Here is a 17,995-nt window from a genome sequence, read left to right on the forward strand (position 1 = left end):
GTTTTTGTTTGTTTTTGATGCAAGTGACATCACGGTGTGCATTCTGTTGAGTGTAGCATGTGAGCACTTTCCCCCCGTCTGCATTCTCCTGTGGGAATTTTTATGGTCAGGTGAGAATTTGTCACATGGATACCACAGTCATGTACTCAGTGCCCTATTTTGGAACATTTGAGTGATTTCCGCTTTTTCAAAGCATAAAAATTCTCTGGCGAAGTTGAAAGGGGTGAAGCTTGCCGAGTGAAGGTAGCAGGCAAGGCATGGAAGCAGGATTGTCATTGGTGGGATCGGCAGGATGGGGTGTAGGAACCCCCCAGGCCAGACAACAGGGTGGGTGACAGGATAGGAGAACATGAGAGGACGAAGTGGAAATTGTTGAACAGGTTCGAAATTCACGATCTTAGCTGCTGATTACCGGAGTGTGAGCGAAGAAGCTGGGCTGGGTGTGAAAATGCATTATGTGTGAAAGACTCGGGAGCCAGTGTACCTCTTTGGTTTGATAAGTGACCCAGTGTAGTAAGACAGTCCTCCGTAAGGATGAATGTCAGAGCCACTAGGAAGACAGTTCCCCAAAGCAGAGATGAAAACGTTCAACGTGCAGGAGAAAGTCCATCCTTACGGGTGATTACAGAAATGCAGCAAACATACATTTGAGGCTCCACTTTATTTCTAAATTGTTCCGCTTTGTTTCGGGTAGAAATTAGAATATTTAATGCTTCAGGATACGAGGGAACTAGTGTAATATTGGTGGCATGGGAACTTGATACGGTTGCTTTGGAGCTAAGTAAAATTATATTCGGCATAGGTGATTTTAAGTTTCATATCCTTTATCAAGTAATGTAACCTTGGCAATCTGTGCTAAATAACAAATGCAGCAAAAGGTAAGAAAGGTATTATGTTACAGTGTAGTTTATTTCAGAGTTGTCTATAATAGCAAAAAATAGAAGCATTAAAAAAAAAAACAGAAGGGGAATGGTTGAGTAAATCTTACTAGAACACAAGTAGAAATAGTGGTGTGATTAAACAATATGTTATTTTTTTTAATTTTTTTTTTTAACGTTTATTTTATTTTTGAGAGAGAGAGAGAGCATGAACGGGGGAGGGTCAGAGAGAGAGAGGGAGACACAGAATCCGAAACAGACTCCAGGCTCTGAGCGGTCAGCACAGAGCCCGACGCGGGGCTCGAACTCACGGACCGCGAGATCATGACCTGAGCCTAAGTCGGCCGCTTAACCGACTGAGCCACCCAGGCACCCCATTAAACAATATGTTATTAAACACTTTATTTACATGGGACATTCTCACACTATGAGAAAAGCAAAATATATGACAGAATGTGTGCCGTGATTCCCACTCTGCAAAGTCTGCATGAAGATAAGGACTGGTTTAAATATACAAGTTTAGAAAGTAAGAATTTTTTTTAGGGGCGCCTGGGTGGCTCAGTCAGTTAAGCATCCGACTTTGGCTCAGGTCATGATCTCACAGCTTGTGAGTTCGAGCCCCGCGTCGGGCTCTGTGCTGACAGCTCAGAGCCTGGAGCCTGCTTCAGATTCTGTGTCTCCCTCTCTCTCTGCTCCCTCCCCAACTTGTCCTCTCTCACTCTCTCTCTTTCTCTCTCTCTCTCTCTCTCTCTGTCTCTCCCTTTCTCAAAAATAAACATTTAAAAAAATTTTTTTAAAGAAACATTTAAGTCAAAAGTTATCACCACCTACAAAACAGACTTCAGATGTAAATTAACAGACTTTACATGTAAATTAGCGAGTGGAGAGGGGAAAACATAAGTGTTCAGTTCCTGCTCAGGTAGTTTATGAATTGGATGGTTTACAGATTGAAACCTAGTAACTATCCTTTGGTCAGTGGCCAGATTTCAAGGGAGAAATCTGGCTGTCCCAATACTTCTGAAAATGTAAAGGAAGAATTTGTTAAAAGTCCTAAAAAGGAACTGACCGTGTGCCGTGCCTCAGGTGTCCCGCGATGGTGGAGTTGCGTCGCCTGCCACGGAGGGCCGGGGAGGCAGTGATGTGGTGGAAGGAGGCAGAACGGCCCTGGACAACAAGACATCCCTCCTCAACACCCAGCCCCCCCGCGCCTTCCCTGGGCCGCGGGCGCGAGACTACAATCCCTACCCCTACTCGGACACCATCAACGCCTATGACAAGACAGCCCTGAAGGAGGCCGTGTTCGATGATGACATGGAGCAGCTTCGAGATGGTTTGTTCCTCTTTGCTTGACCCCCATCCAACTCCCCCCCCCCCCCCGCCATCCAGAAGAGCTTTCTGTGGCTCTCCCTGGGCACAGCAGCTCTGGGTGTAGAGGGCAAACACACATGCAGACAGTCCTTCATTTAGCCACTTACTGAGCCCCCACCATGTGCTTAGGCATGGAAAGCACATCTGTGCACAGAAGCGTGCACAGTCCCTGCCCTCTGGCAGCCAGCAGCCTGGCTTTCGTAGAGCCAGTCACGAAACCAGGAACTACCGGTGACCCAAACTTAGGGCTGCACACTGTGCAGTGAAGGAAGGTCAGCTGTGCCCCTCAGGGAAGGCTTCCGCGAGGCACAAGGGCCTGAGTGGAGGTCAGAAGCGCGAGGGGAGTAGCAGTTAGCGGGTGGAAGGCAGAGGCACAAGCCATCCCAGCACAGGCTCCGCGTCTGTGTGTCCTCTCCCAGCCCTGAGCTACGGAAGGAGGGCCCGGTAACACCACTGAGAGCCCCTCGCTTTTCTCTCACACCAGCGTTTTAACCAGGCCTTCCTGGAGCTGCTTTGGTTGACTTCTGTCTCGTAGTTCAGAGAGAGGGGATCTGGCATATACTGAGCTCCTGCATTACCATGTGCTTTCTGCTCAGCTGCTTCCTGTACATATCTAATGAGATAGAAGGGATTATTCCCATTTCACAGGTTAAAAAACTAACATTCAGAAGGGTTAAGTTACTTGCCCCAAATATAACATACTTGGCACGAACATAACTAGTCTGATGACGTGCTTTGTTTTCTGACACTTGTGTTAAGACCAGTGTCCATTACTGAGTAACCGGTGAGTAAGTGTGCGTTGGAATGATGCTGTTTTTGTCTGGAACTTAATTAGTTCTTTTTTCACCTGATTGTCACGTTCACATAATAGGTTTTTTTTTTTTTTTTTTTTTTAATATACGTATATATCCGTTTTGTTTCCAAGCCTTTGTTTTGTTTTTCAGTTTTAAATGAAGAATTAAATCAGAACCCTAAATTAGAACCCTAAACAGGTAGCATTCACTGTGTGTCATGAAGTGTATAACTTGCTGGGGACAAGGAGGCAAATCAGACAGAGTCCTTGGCCTCAGAGCAACTCATGGCCTGTCCGAGAAAAAAGACCTAACACAATGGCACTGGAAAGAGAGGGCGCCTCACTAGAGCAGATGCTGGTTTCAGTGGGGACACAAAAGAAGGGGAACTGGGGGGCGCCTGCCTGGCTTAGTTGGCAGAGCACGTGACTCTTACTCTCAGGGCTGTGAGTTCAAGCCCCACAATAGCGATGGGATCCTAAGACAGAAATGAAGTCCTGCAGTCATTTGAAGGCACGTGCCCAGGTGGTTCTTGCCGTGGGTAGCAACTCCGTAAATTCCCAGGGATTCCCAGTGTCTGTTCACTGGGCCCAAGGCTAATGGCTTGGTGGTTATTATGAATTGCACTTTTTAGGAGTAGTGGGCTGTTTCCTTTTATTGTTCAGACAGTTGACACATCATTTAACTTACCCATTTGTTGCTCTTAAGATAGAACAGAGATTGGGGTGTTGGTTGTTCCCTATTTACCAACTGCGTAAAAGGCTTCCTAAACTTACTAAATTTATGTAAGGCTTACCAACTGACTAAAAGGCCTAAAGAGAAAAGTGGAAAGGCAGGGGGGAAATGATTGAGTTCTTTAACATTTCAAACTTCCTGTGTGTTTGTTCCCTCGCACCTTAGAAGCTAAAAAAAAAAAAAAAAAGTATGAAAATACAAATTTAAGTAGATCCTAATGATTTGTCTTTGCCTTTTCATCCTTTCTATTGAAAGGAAGTGTTCAGAGTTGAGGTCTCTTAAGTTCATGGGAAGACAAAGGATAGGTGTTTCATGGCTGAAGCCCTTTTGCTAAGTGGTTTTGGCACGTTGTACAGTCTGTGCATGCACAGTCCACGCACAGGCTCAACACCTTGATTAGTATTTGTTTGCTGTGCTAGTTACTAAGCTGTGGACATTCGGGGAGGGAAGGAATGTCAGATGGGTCAGTGAGGAGGGCCTGGAGGAAAATGTGCACGTGTCAGTGGGTGTGATGGCGGGAGGGGACTATCCAGGTGTGGCCTGACTTGGAGCTGCTGCAGTGGAGATAGATTTGGGGGGGAGGAGACAGTCACGGAGAGACTTTTAGATGGCTTCTCCTGTTTGTCCGAACTCGAAGGGGGAAAACGATGGTGGGGGAGGGTAAGGATGTTGGTATTGGTACTTGACATCTGTTCCCACATCTCTGTTTTCCTGTTTGGTGAGACGGCCTGCTGAGGGTGTCACGAGCGGGCAGCAGAGAAGGGTGAAGGGCACGGGGCAGGAATGATGGAGGGGGGCTGCCTCTGGGAGCGGAGAGCCGGCGGAGGGCGCGTCCACAGCCCGGTGTCCTCGTGAGGTGACTTTGTCTCGGTGTCTCTCCAGTGCCCATTGACCATTCTGACTTGGTGGCTGACCTTCTGAAAGAGCTGTCCAACCACAACGAGCGGGTGGAGGAACGGAAAGGCGCCCTGCTGGAGCTGCTCAAAATCACCCGGGAAGACAGCCTGGGCGTCTGGGAGGAGCACTTCAAGACCATTCTGCTCCTGCTGCTGGAGACGCTCGGAGACAAAGACGTGAGGCGCCTTCCTCGTCCTTGCGTTCCCCCCTTCCCGTGTGACGGGCTGTTAAGTCCTGTCGTTCTGGACTTTGGCTTCAGCTTTGTTTCTGTACTGTGCCTGCTGTTTACATCAAAACGTTTTCCAAATATTTTCTGAGCACCAGCTAGTGAGGTCATGTTTCTTTCTGTCAGAGACGGGCCCCATTCCTAGCTTATTTATGTGTGTGTTTTCTTCTGTAATTGGGTTTGTAGGAGGTGAGGAAAACTTGTTCCTGCTTCAGGTTACTTTGTTTAACACAGAATTTCTTAAACCTTTGTTAGCATGGAATGGTTTTTTACCATGAGGTTTTTTTCTGTGTGAGTTTTAGGTTCCATGCGTAACTGAGAAATAGAGAAGTTCATTTTTTAAGAGACCCTACTAGATGCTGCCTTCCCTGAAGTTCTGTGTAGATGCAGCCGGCATCTGTGAGCAGTAACAGTGATTTTAACTGGTTAAGCAAGCAGTTCTGGAGCATGGGTTGTTTTCTGTTATCTTCTGTATTATTTTTTAAATCAAAAGCCCTCTTTGCCCTGTGACCTTTGAGTGTGACCAACGAGGAATTTGTGCCGTGCCCGGTCCATAATCCACACCTGGCACCACGTAGATGACTCTTAAAGGGGGGAGTAACCTAGTCAGAGCCCTGCCTTCTCCCATCTGTGTGCCGGTCCCTTATGCAGAGACAGCAGCAGATATTGGGAATTGTCTGAGTGAAACTCTAGAAGTAAAAATCCACCTGTGCACCGGGCTTTGTGGAGGCCACAGAAACAACGAAGCAGGTGTGATGAAGAACTCAAGGGCAGGACCAGGTGGATTTTGAGGAAGCTCAACACAGCCCACGGTGAAGGTCCCTCTCGGGGTCACGTTGATGGTGACTCTGATGGAAGACGGGTGCACAGGGGGCCGGCGAATGCGGTGGCTCTGATTGCTTTCTGATGCTTCGGGTTAATGGTTTGGCGGAGGGTGGGGACAGACAGAAATACAGTGATGGAGGACCTACAGTCACTTCCCTTACAGCCTGCTTGGTCAGGCTGTGTTGGGAGATAGAGTGATCTCACGTAGAGAGCGGGTAGATGGTCCATTAGTGAGCCAATAGCACAGATGAGTGACGAAGAATCAGGATGTAGTTTTTGGCTCAGTTTGGTGTAAACCCCTTTTCTTTTACTGAGATCAGGAGCCGGTGTGGAACGGTTTTCCTTCACACGGCGCAGCTTGGGCCTCAGACACCTCGAGGCGTGTACACACGACCCTCCCCCGTGATCTCATCACACAGAAGGTTGGGAGTAAAGACAGGTCTGTGGCTGTCTTACAGGCCATGTTGATGAAGTGGTTAGATGCTTGTTACCTGTTCTTTACCAAAGGGTAATTTGCATACCGACATCTCAGAAAACGTGGAAATCCTCCAGGAGATTGATAATGAACTTAGATGTATCGTCCTCATTCGGTCTCATTTGGTCCTCTTTTGGCTCATTCCAGAAACCTTCCTCAGGTCTTAGGTGCTGGGTCCTGGGAATGTCAGTGTAGGCATAGCACCCGCCTCATGGGACTGGCTGCCTCAGCCTGTGCCACGTTTGCAATGTGACCTGCGTTGGGTGCCAGCAAGATGCCAGGGGAGCCCAGGGCTGGGTGCCTGGCCGTGCTGGGCGCTTCTGGCTAGTATGTTCAGTGAAGCGCTGTGTTGTTTGCTGATGTCTTCCTTTCCTCTTGTACTCCAGCATTCCATCCGAGCACTAGCATTGAGAGTTCTACGGGAAATTCTGAGAAACCAGCCCGCAAGATTTAAGAACTATGCCGAGCTGACGATTATGAAGACTCTGGAAGCCCACAAAGACTCCCATAAGGAGGTAAGCCAGCCTCTGGCCCAGGAGTGCCGAGCAGATGGGCCTGGGGGTGCACTGAGGGTGTGGGGAGAGAGGGGTGTGGATCAGTGTGCAGCCTGACTAGGAGTCGCTCCCTTTGGGGGGCACATGGGGGGGGGGGCTCAGTCAGTTAAGTGTCTGCTTCTTGCTCAGGTCGTGATCTCACAGTTCGTGAGTTCGAGCCCCACGTCAGGCTCCCTGCTGTCAGCATGGAGCCTGCTTGGGATTCTCTCTGTGCGTCTCCCCTGCTCTCTCTCTTTTGCTCTCTCTCTCTCAAAAAATAAATAAGTAAGCTTAAAAAAAAACGTTAAACAAAAAAAGAGTCACTTCCTTAGAGCTCGGCCCGGGCCGTGGTTCAGGGTGACAGTCCCAGTGCTGGTGTGGCAGCTGAGCCCAGGTGCCATTCAGGGCCTGGTGCCACTTGGTAGGTTCCTGACTCCCACATGTGCAGCAGGCCTGACCTGTCCTCAGGGATTTCCTGGTTGGTGGTTCCCAATTGCTGTGGTCAGAAGGAGGGGGCTGCCGTTTTCCTGGTGGCATTCAGCACCTGCCAGACTGTTGTTGGGAGATCGAGGTTGGCTCGAGAGACACATGTGCAAGTGCTGGAACCCACGCTTCCTTGCTCCACGACCTCGGACAGGTTCTTTCAGCTTCCGCATCTCAGTGTGCTTGTGGATAAGGTGGAGGAGGACGTTGTCACAGTTTCTTGTGAGAACTGAATGACATGGCCAGTGACGACAGAGGTGCTACATATACCTGTCAGTCTTCCTCCCTCCCCTCCCCTCTCAGTGTACCCCTCTCTGCAAGTTCAGGATGAATGGAGGCAGCCATGTCCTGCCTTTCCTTGCTCCTGAACGTGTAAAATGCTAACAACTGTCCTGGCACCTCAGACGCCTACTGGAGAGTTGGAAAAATGTGTTTCTGTGCCCCGCACACTTACGACCGGCCCTGATTGGACCCGCAGTAAGTCCAGCCGGTTGCTCGTTGCCTTGTCCAGCCCCTGGGGCTCACCAGTCCTTCGAGTGCTTAGAGACCTACAGAGAACAGTGAAATACAGATGGTTTCAGTAACGCCTTTCCAATCAAAGGCACTGTGGGAAATTGGACTGTATACTCAGAACATTAGAAAACCTCGATGGATTGGACCCCAAGTGAGAATAACCTGCTTAGTTGAGTCTGGTGGCTCACACGTGATTCTCATGGGCACACTCGTGGATTAAGGGAATGGCAAGAATATGTCAACAAAAAGAATCTGGACCCCAAATTGTGCTGTTTCTCTGTTTAGCAGCTTATGTGGCTGCCCAGCGGTGACAGGTTTGATCTCCTGAAACCCGCACCACAATTGCAGGCTCAACGAGGGTAGGGGTCTCGCGCTCTGTCTAGGCATCTCCACCTGATGGGCCTGGCACAACGCGGGTTCATAAAGTGATAGATACATTTTTGTTTTTTTTTTTTTTTTTTTACATTTATTCATTTTTGAGAGACAGAGCACAAGTGGAGGAGGGACAGAGAAGGGAGACACAGAATCCGAAGCAGGCTCCAGGCTCCGAGCTGTCAGCACAGAGCCCGATGCGGGGCTCAAACCCATAAACCGCAAGATCATGACCCGAGCTGAAGTCAGACGCCCAACCGACTGAGCCACCCAGGCGCCCTAAGTGATAGATACGTTTTTAACCTGTTGACGCTTCAGAAATCTGGCTTTGTCGTGTGCTAGTACAAATCACTCATGTTTGAACAGAACGCTTTCCTGTTACAATAACTCATGTAAAATGTGAGGACCCATGAGCTAACGTAGCCAACGCCATTATTCCTGAGTGAGGGAAGAGAGTCCAGAACATGCTGTCATTTGTCAGGTGACACATGGCAGGTATTGGCAGAACCAGTATGTGAAGCAGGTTTTGTGTCTCTTAGGGCAAGTGGCCTGGCCTGTGCTGACCTTTTTCTCTTCTTTTTTAAACCCTAATAGCCTCTTCTTAAATACCTGACCAAAAACCGAAGTAAAACTGTTCTCTTGGAAGCACCTGATGCTGTTTCCTCTGGAGAGGACCTACTTAGAATGTGGCATCGAGGTGACACTAAGCCCTCCGTAGTGTGTGGCGCTTACTGACTATCCCCTTGGAGGATGTCTGTGTTTAAAGCTGGCATCCTGATCTTAAACTCTGAAACTTTGCCAGTGGACCCTAAGAAGTACAGCTGAGCAGAATTAAATAGTCCATTTCTTACTGAGCTGTCTTCTTGAGGGATCTTGTTTCTTTGGGGTGTTTTTCCTCCTGCAAAATGAGAAATTCAGTAGAGAAAGTTCTTTGGCGTGAACTCTTTTAAATTGCCTGAGGGACAGAAGCAGAAAATACCTGTTGCTTAAAGTAAGCTTAGCAGCCCTTAGTTGTCCTGTGGCATCCCTATGACCCAGGGTCTCCTCACTGCCGTCACTGATCACCTGACCAAGCAGGTGGGGAAAACATCCTGTTCCCAGTAAAGGAGTGCCTTTATTGGCAGGCCTGCCCTGCTTTGCATACTTCGATACTCACCTTGAGTGCCCTTGTATTTTCCTTGTGAAACTTCACTCTGTCACTTGGCCAGAAGCTCCCAGCCTTGGGCACTTGTGTATATTTAGGATTATGTATGGTTTCTTTGTCTGTCTTTTCTTTTGAAATTCTTCTAGTCTTTCTCTTATTTTACCCAAACTGTCTCCATCCATCATTCCCTTTTTTGTCTGTCTGTTTGTTTGTTTGTTTGTTTGTTTTTTAGAGCAGAATAGTTAGACGCACATCAAGTTCGTGCTGTGGCCATCTTGTTGGCACAGAATATTGCACATGGTGGTTCTCTAGTGTTATGTTTTTTTTGTCACTACATTCAGACACGGTTCTGACATTTATTGGGAAGGATCTAAAATGTTTCTAAACCCAGTGACTGTGTCAGTCATGCAGAAGCAGAGTCTACTCTCCTAGCTAATTGGTACTTCCAAAGCGTGTTCATTCCATTGAGCTTTCCTGGAACTTCCCTCCCTTAGGAAACTCGTTGGTTTTGTATTCACAGACAGAACCCAGGCTTCGGCAGGACGCGACAGGCTGACACAAGGCTGCTCTGGGACCTTAGCCCCAGATGTCCCTCCTTGCCCGCTGGGGCAGTGGCCACACTACGGTGCACACTGGGCAGTGGCTCTGGGACTGTAGCAGTGAAGGACAAGTTACTGAAATGCCATTTCTAGAAGTTGAAATTTGTCATAAAAGCTCTCAGGGGAGATGAATATCTCATCCTTTAAGCCACGGTCTGTGTTCTCAGGGTCTTTTAAAAGGAACCGTGCATGCAAAACATGTTTGTTACACATTGGAAACATACCAGGCACTAGATCTCGCTCAGGCGTCCCTCATCTTAAGCCAACACAGATTTAGTAAGCACCATAGAGGATTTGGATACCAATTTAGAGTTTCTATTGAAGAAGTTGGTGTTTGTCAGCTAAGACATGGTTTCATATTCCTTATTTGAATAAGTACATCTCCTTCATTATCTGACTCTTCCTTTTTTTTTTTTAGTGTTCTATTATAGTTTTATTTTTTTAATATGAAGTTAATTGTCAAATTGGTTTCCATACAACACCCAGTGCTCATCCCAAAAGGTGCCCTCCTCAATGCCCATCACCCACCCTCCTCTCCCTCTCACCCCCCATCTACCCTCAGTTTGTTCTCAGTCTGACTGCTTTTTATCTGTTTAGTAAATAAACATTGCTACAGAGTTTCAGTGTCTCCTTAATGAAGTCACCACAGTTTACAGTAGTGTTAGCTTATAGCAAGCATCTTAAAAAGGGCTGAGGACTTGTTAGTGACCTTCAGAAATCTGAAGCCCATTTTCTGTTTTAAAAGAAAACTCCATTCATTTAACTCTTCTCCTCTTAGAATTGGCAATCCTTTTGTTAGGACTGGCGCAGAATCTCTCCTTCATCGATGAGGAGGGGATTTAATAAGAGAATCCATGGTACGAATAAGATTCTAGGGTCAGCATGGGGTGTGACTCCTGAGGCAGAAAACCTGATTTTCAGTCCACTGTGTGTGCTGTCCAGCTGTGTTGTTGGGTCTCATCACCTCTGGGTGAGCCTGTTATAAAGCTTGACTGTCGTGAGACTCAAACACAGGACAGTGTGGAAAAAGACAAGAGAGAGAAAGAGTGTACGTGTGAGCACATAAGCTGGGAAGGGGCAGAAGGAGAGAGAGAGAAGGAGAGAGAGAGAGCGAGGGAGTGTGTAAGCTGGGCAGGGACAGAGGGGGGGAGAGAGAGAGAATCCCAAGCAAGCTCTAAGCTCAGCTGGGAGCCTGATGCGGGGGCTTGATTGCAAGACCCAAGATGCTGAACCAGCTAAGCCACCCAGGTGCCCCTGTCATTGAAACTTTTTGATCATTGGGTGTAGCTTTTTCTAAACTTGGCCACATTAGTGAGTATTCAGTTGTATTTGTCTATGAAAAGAAGGAAATGTCAGCATCATTTTGTGTCCCATACTGACTCACCAGATGTTTCTTCATCTGGGTGTTTGAGGCATCACAGTCCAGCCTCAGGCAGTTTGGGGAAGTTGGATTCTTATGAAACAACCATTGTTTGTCTTTGGGGGCTGTATTTTAAATCATAGAAAGTTAATTTTACGTTCTAAGACTGTAACAAATTACAAGTAGAGCTACACCAAATTATTTTAAACAATAAAAGAGGAGGTTTCGGGCGCTTGTTTTCTGACTTGGGCTTCGCCCTGCTGGCGTGGTGTGTTTTCTACAGTCATTTTGACAAGCGTCCTGGCCAGAGAAGAGCAGTGGTGTGTCGGGGAGGACGTTTGATTTTAGCAAGCTGATAATTCTCCTTCACATACCAATTAAAATCATTGTCTGACCACGACTTAGCCAGCCCCGCTGCGCTCTGGAATGGTCCTTAGAAGCCTCCTGGGGCAGTGACCACCCACATATCAGTGGTTCTGGAGGACAGTGTGTTATGTGAACCTGGAGAAATTACTTCACCCCTCCCGGACCTTGGTTTCTCTTATCTCTTACCCCAGGGAATGGACTGAGTGATTATCTGTGTCTCATCCAGCGTCAAGGTACTAGAAGTTGCTATTAAGTAACAAACCTACCTTCACAGGTCCTAAGTATCCAGTTTTCCCTGAGCCCACCCAATCTTGGGAGGTGGCTAGGAACCCGATTTCCTTTGCAAGTTCTTGCTCTTTTTAACGGAAAGGCAAAACCAGAAACCTGTATAATCCTCTAAAGGTTAAAAGTTGCCAAGCCAACATTGTCTGACACTAAGAGCACAAACTCTGGTAAATGTTTTGTTTTTGGAGGCAGGAGGTTGGAAGTGAGGGGCAGGGCTCCAGTCTTCAAGAAGCTCATAGTTTAGTTGAGGTTAAAGCACATGTGCGTTCGGAGTGAGAGGCACTAGGACTTTGGAGTGGGCTGAAAGAGTCCAGGAACGCTGCCTGAGGAAGTGAGAACCTGAGGTTTGCTGCGAGGAGTAGTTACGGGGAGAATTGTAGCAGTGAGCCGGAGCGGCCTGGCCTGGAGGAGGGAGCATGGGCTTAGAAGACCCTGGGCTGACTGCACGAAACCAAGATTGCTTTCATGCTGTATATGTCACGTGGAGATGCCGCGTCCCCACCCCACTGGCTCGCTGTAGAGTGCCAAGCATAGAGCCCGGTTCTGAACGGCAGTGCCGCTGCTGTGCCACTGTTTGGGGCAAGTGACAGGTTCCTCCTCTCAGGTGAACCGGCCCTCCTGGGAGGCAGATAGGACACCGGGCCGCCTTTTAGCTCCTGTGGCTTCAGAAAAGGCATCCTAATAAGAAACAGCTCCTACAAAGAGACAGGCAAGAGGGCCAGTGTTCAGCGTCACAACCTTTGAGTTTGGAGTGTGAACGTGTGGATCCTCGTCCTACTTTTGTCATTCACTGGCTGTACGACTGAGGACAAGTCACAGGAGCTCTCTCTGGGTCTCTAAAACGCTCGTACGCTGGGTGAGCCCGGGGGAGTAGAGAGCGTGATGCCCTGCAGGGCTCACGCTGTGGAAAACGGAAGATACTGTCTCCTCTGCCCTCTTCCAGCGAAGAAAGTAGACCAATTCTGAATAGAATTGTTGACAAGCTTTATAGATTTTACACAAAGCACATATAGTGTACTTTTTAAAATATATCTAAGAGGGCTATTGAAATTCGATTGAGGAAACTGTAAAACACCAATGGAAAACAGTTTTTGTCTTGGCTGCTGTGCTGGCTGAATCTATCCATGTCCACACTGGAGTAGCTGTTACATTGTCACCTCCAAGCCGGAGGGCACCCTGAGTTTTGAGACATGCAGAAGAGGAGGCTTCTGTGTGCCGCTCAGCTTCCCATCTGAGGAGTTTCAGGTTGTCTCCTTTTTCTTTTTTTTTTTTTAAGTTTACTTGTTTTTTTTTTCTTTTTAAAAGCCTCTAGCGCCTTCTTTACTGACTGCAGGGTTTGATGTTATCTCCAACAGTACAGCTTCTAGTTTTTTGTGTTTTTTTTTAAATGTTTATTTTTATTTTTGAGACAGAGAGAGACAGAGCATCAACAGGGGAGGGTCAGAGAGAGAGGGAGATACAGAATCGGAAACAGGCTCCAGGCTCTGAGCTGTCAGCAGAGAGCCCGACGCGGGGCTCGAACTCACGGACCGTGAGATCATGACCTGAGCCGAAGTCGGACGCTTAACCGACTGAGCCACCCAGGCGCCCCTAAGTTTACTTATTTTGAGAGCAAACGAGTGGGGTAGGGTACGTCCAGAGAGATGGGGGAGAGAGGCTCCCAAGCAGGCCCCACACTGTCAGCTCAGAGCCTGATATAGGGCTCAAACTCACAAACCATGAGATCATGACCTGAGCTGAAATCAGGGGTCAAATGCTTAACTGACTGAGCGACCCAGGGGCCCCTAGGTTGTCTCTTTTACCCTTCCTGACAGGCCAGCCAGCCCAGTATCTGCAGTGTCCTCCAGGATGGGACACAGCCACCTCCCAGGCCTGTCTCCCACCTGGCTGCCGTAATGCAGTTGAGAGAGATAGTGTTGCCCTGAATCTGCTTTTGCAGGCAAAGATGTGACGGCTGTCTTGTTAGACATCATGTCTATACTCTGCCTCTGGAAATTCCACGTGCATCTTTTTAGGGGAACGCACTCCTTAAGTAGGGGCAGAGATAAGATTTTATAACAAGAATGTGAAAATTCTTGATTCACATTCTCCCTCTCATTTTTCTGATGAGAGAAACTGAGGCCTTGAAAGTAGAAGAAATGTTCTCCCAGACCACCTCACTAGTTGATGACAGAACTGGTTCCAAAACTTGGGTCCGTGGACGTTGAACCGGGAGCTGTTTTTTCTTTCCTCCCTTTCTCCCTCTAGTATGGCACTGAGCCTAGTTAAATGAGGGCTCACATGCAGCTTAAATCCTGGAATTTAAAGGAGTGCCAGTCTTTTGCAAAGGATGGAATCTCCCCAGGATACCCGTGGATACCACGACTCCGTGTGGATCCGGATCCCATTTGTATAAGGTCTTTCCAGTTTTTCCCCAGAAGGTGGCGCCAACCTTTTCCTTAGCTTCCACATGATTGAGGCACTAAACTAGGTTTGCCAGACTGGGAAGAGTTCTTTGATTCCAGTCATTGTTTAGGAACATTTGCCGCACCCCCCCACCCCCCACCCCGCCCCTCCACCTTTTTTTTTTTTTTTTTTTTTGCATTAAAAAAAAATCTTTTCTTATTCAACCAATTTTTCTCGTGTGTCTGTGACAGAGCCAAATCAAACTTTGGACTTAAAACACACAATCCAAATTTTGACAAGTTCTGTGCTCTAAAAGAAACCTTATCTTTAAGCAAACACTCATCAATATTCTGAGTAATGATCTCATTTTTTAAAAAGTTCGATGAGGAAATTGTACTTTTCCTAGCTAGCTTCACTGGCTTTGAAAGGGAAAAATCCCCATGTTTCTAATCAGAGTAGCAAAATCAGCAGACTTGGGACAATTTTGGTCACTTCAAGGTAGATTATAACCTGCTTGATGCTGTTGTCTCATAAATATGCCCCACCCCACCCTCCTTTTTAAAATCCTTGCTGCTTCTGGCCACCTTGTCTACCAAACAGCATTGTTCTCCTTTCTTTCTGGTGCCCGTGTTTACTTTTGCTCTCTGCTTGCTTACATTTATAATCTTTGCTTCTTAGGTTACATAGAACGCAGGGGCAAAACCTAAAGTTCACCCTGATTCAGGCAGCTCGCCAAAAGCCGGGGGCTTGGCACAGAGAGGGAAGTCCAGAACACCTACTTGCCTTGGCAGAAGCGAGTGTCTGTCTTGGGAAACTTGCTGTAACCTCCGTAAGCAAGAGGGCCTCAAACTTGCCGCCTCGAAGTATACCTTCTGGCTTTTCGTTTTCAGACGTTTTTCGGAAAACCTTTGTGTGTTAGATACATTGGATTAAATGCTTCGTGCAGGTGACATCAAGAATTCCTGGGGTTAGAAGAGGAAGTTCTCCTTGGGTGTGGGTTTTGGCTCGGCAGATCTGGAAGTCCTTTGACCCACAGCTCACTGCAGGGCAACTCACTTTCACCTGAATGACAGGAGAGTACAAACAGGTTGGAGGCAAGGAAGGAAACCTTACGATGGCACTCTCACCGCGAGCCCGCCAGTATGTTTCCTTGTCTCACTGATGCTCTCCGCATCCGAGGGGCGTGGGGAAGTTGTTTGTTCCTGTCAGGACTGTTAAGTGGCACTGCTGGCACTTGGGTCCCAGTCTGTTTCCAGGCCTATCTTCCCACCCACTGAGTTGCCTCCTGTTTCCCAGCCGGGTCTTAAACATGTACATCAGTGTCTTCTACCTTGGATATACCCACAAGGTTATCCAGTATTTTCTGATCCTTCTGGTTTTACCCCATGTCTTTAAAAGCTAAGACACACTGGGGCGCCTGGGTGGCTCAGTCTGTTGAGCATCCGACTTCGGCTCAGGTCATGATCTCACGGATTGTGAGTTCGAGCCCCATGTCGGGCTCTGTGCTGACACCTCGGGGCCTGGAGCCTGCTTCGGATTCTGTGTCTCCCTCTCTCTCTGCTCCTTCCCTGCTCATGCTCTGTCTCTCTCTCTCTCAAAAATAAAATAAAGCTTAAAAACAATTAAAAAAAAAAAAAAAACTAAGACATAGACTTTCCTCAGTACAGCTCAGATTTCTGAGCCGTATGTTAGGGTACTTGCAAACAGTAATTTCGCACAGCAGAGAGGCATCGGCTTCGGAGCACGCCTTCACTGTGGGACCCGCTTAGGGAAGAGATGACCCCTCTTCCACTGTCCACTGGCTGCCCAGCTGTACGTAACTCAGCCATGTGCCCGGTGCTCAGCTTTCCCGAGTGCACCGTGGACTTGCGGCGACCGGAGGGACGTGCATGAACTGAGGAGGAATAAAAGCACTTCATGTTAGAGTAATTCGTTGCACGATGGAAGTCTTTTTTTTTTTTTTCAACGTTTATTTATTTTTGGGACAGAGAGAGACAGAGCATGAACGGGGGAGGGGCAAAGAGAGAGGGAGACACAGAATCGGAAACAGGTTCCAGGCTCTGAGCCATCAGCCCAGAGCCTGACGCGGGGCTCGAACTCCCGGACCACGAGATCGTGACCTGGCTGAAGTCGGACGCTTAACCGACTGCGCCACCCAGGTGCCCCGACGATGGAAGTCTTTTAAGCGGTACGCCACCCCTCTTCAAACAGCAGGTTGCTAGGGAAAAAAAAAAAACCAACCTGAACTAAAGTCTCTTTTCCAAAGGACAGAAGTGTCGCCTTTCCGCCCTGTCGCCGGGAATGGGACCCTCCGGGCCTCCTATAGCTGATTTTGCCCAAGGGCCAGGTGGCTCGCCTGCAGATATCTTGCTTCCCCCTCAGTTTCTGGGCCAGCTCCTCAGGTGGAACACGTCCGTGCAGTTCAGTGAGGCATGCCCCAGAGGTGACTTTGCCAGTCACGAACATTTTACAAAATATGTACACGGGAGAATGTGCTTGACAAACATTTCTTGAGTAGCTCATGTATGTTGGACGCTGTGCCAGGCATGGGGGGTATAGAAAGGTACCTGAGGTGGGAGCTTGCCTTCGAGGAATTTTCTGTCTAGTGGGAGAGACCATTTGAGCAAGGTGTTGAGTGCAGTGGTGGAGGTGTACACACAGGGCTCCCCAGAGTCGTACCGCAGCAAGCGGGTCCTGAAGGAGACCTGTCCCGGCCAGGTGAGGAGCACCAGTGAGCGACGCTGAGGAGGAACGGAGGGGCTAGTCAGGGGCTCCGCGAAAGGGCCGGCGGGGCATGTGCACGGCCTGCCCTCAGCTCAGTGTGACGAGGACACGGGGGAGGGGGAGGGCAAAACCACAGCTGGACACAGGCAGGAGCCAGGCCATGCTGGCCTTCCACGCCGTATGGACAAATGTGGGCCTGGTTCCAGGATAGCTGTTTAGAGGGATTCTTGGCGAGGGCAGACCCACTTGATGTGGGCACTAGACTGGGTCGGAGGGGTCCCCTGGAGGGAGCTCTGCTCTCTGGCAGACTCAGAACTCCTTGGTTCTCCGCTGTGTCTCCCTGTGACCCCTTACCAGCAATCCTTTATTTGTATGTTCTCTCTCTCACTCCAAAATCCACCAAAGTGGGCATTTTTTAAATCCCTATCTTAAAAAAATTTTTTAATGTTTTTATTTATTTTTGAGGGAGAGAGAGACAGGGAATGAGTGGGGGAACAGCAGAAAGAGAGGGAGACACAGAATCCGAAACAGGTTCCAGGCTCCGAGCTGGCAGCACAGGGCCCAACGTGGGGCTCGAACCGACGAGTCATGAAATCATGACCCAGGCCGAAGTCGGATGCCCAACCGACTGAGCCCACCCAGGCACCCCTTAATTCCCTAGTTTAAAAATCGAGGTTCAGACCGATTGAGTGTCTTGCCAGAGGATTGAACTCCGATTTGTCTGTGCCCATGCAACTTGGAGCTGCCTTTCTTGGGGTGAAAGGTTAAAGGTTATGCATGCACACCAGGGCCAAACAGTACTCTGCTTTTAGGGGACCTGTGTGGAAAAAGCTGCACTTTGCAGCAGATTGAGTTGGCAAGAAAAAAAAAATCACAGTGAGTTTTCTTTAAGTAACCTCATTCTCGTGTGTATGTGAAGTGGAGGGTGATGCCATCAGTGGGACTGAGGTCATGCTTGCTGCCTGGCTGACCCCAACCACCCACTTTCTGTGGAGGAGGCAGAGGCGGGGAGGGCTGGCTTCGCATGGCCAAGGGC

General features: G+C 48.4%; 1 protein-coding gene across 29 annotated transcripts in view; it reads left to right on the top strand.

Moving 5' to 3' along the window:
* Positions 1-17,995, top strand: part of CLASP1 (cytoplasmic linker associated protein 1) — a 276,145-nt gene that overhangs the window by 242,928 nt on the left and 15,222 nt on the right. For all 29 annotated transcript variants that reach the window (XM_043576525.1, XM_043576524.1, XM_043576531.1 and 26 more), the window contains 3 exons: positions 1,962-2,208; positions 4,655-4,845; positions 6,582-6,710. In XM_043576525.1, the coding sequence (XP_043432460.1) occupies positions 1,962-2,208; positions 4,655-4,845; positions 6,582-6,710 (567 nt within the window). The remainder of the gene's footprint in view (positions 1-1,961; positions 2,209-4,654; positions 4,846-6,581; positions 6,711-17,995) is intronic.

Source organism: Prionailurus bengalensis, chromosome C1 (genome assembly GCF_016509475.1).
Source record: "Prionailurus bengalensis isolate Pbe53 chromosome C1, Fcat_Pben_1.1_paternal_pri, whole genome shotgun sequence".
In the NCBI taxonomy this organism is placed as follows: domain Eukaryota; kingdom Metazoa; phylum Chordata; class Mammalia; order Carnivora; family Felidae; genus Prionailurus; species Prionailurus bengalensis.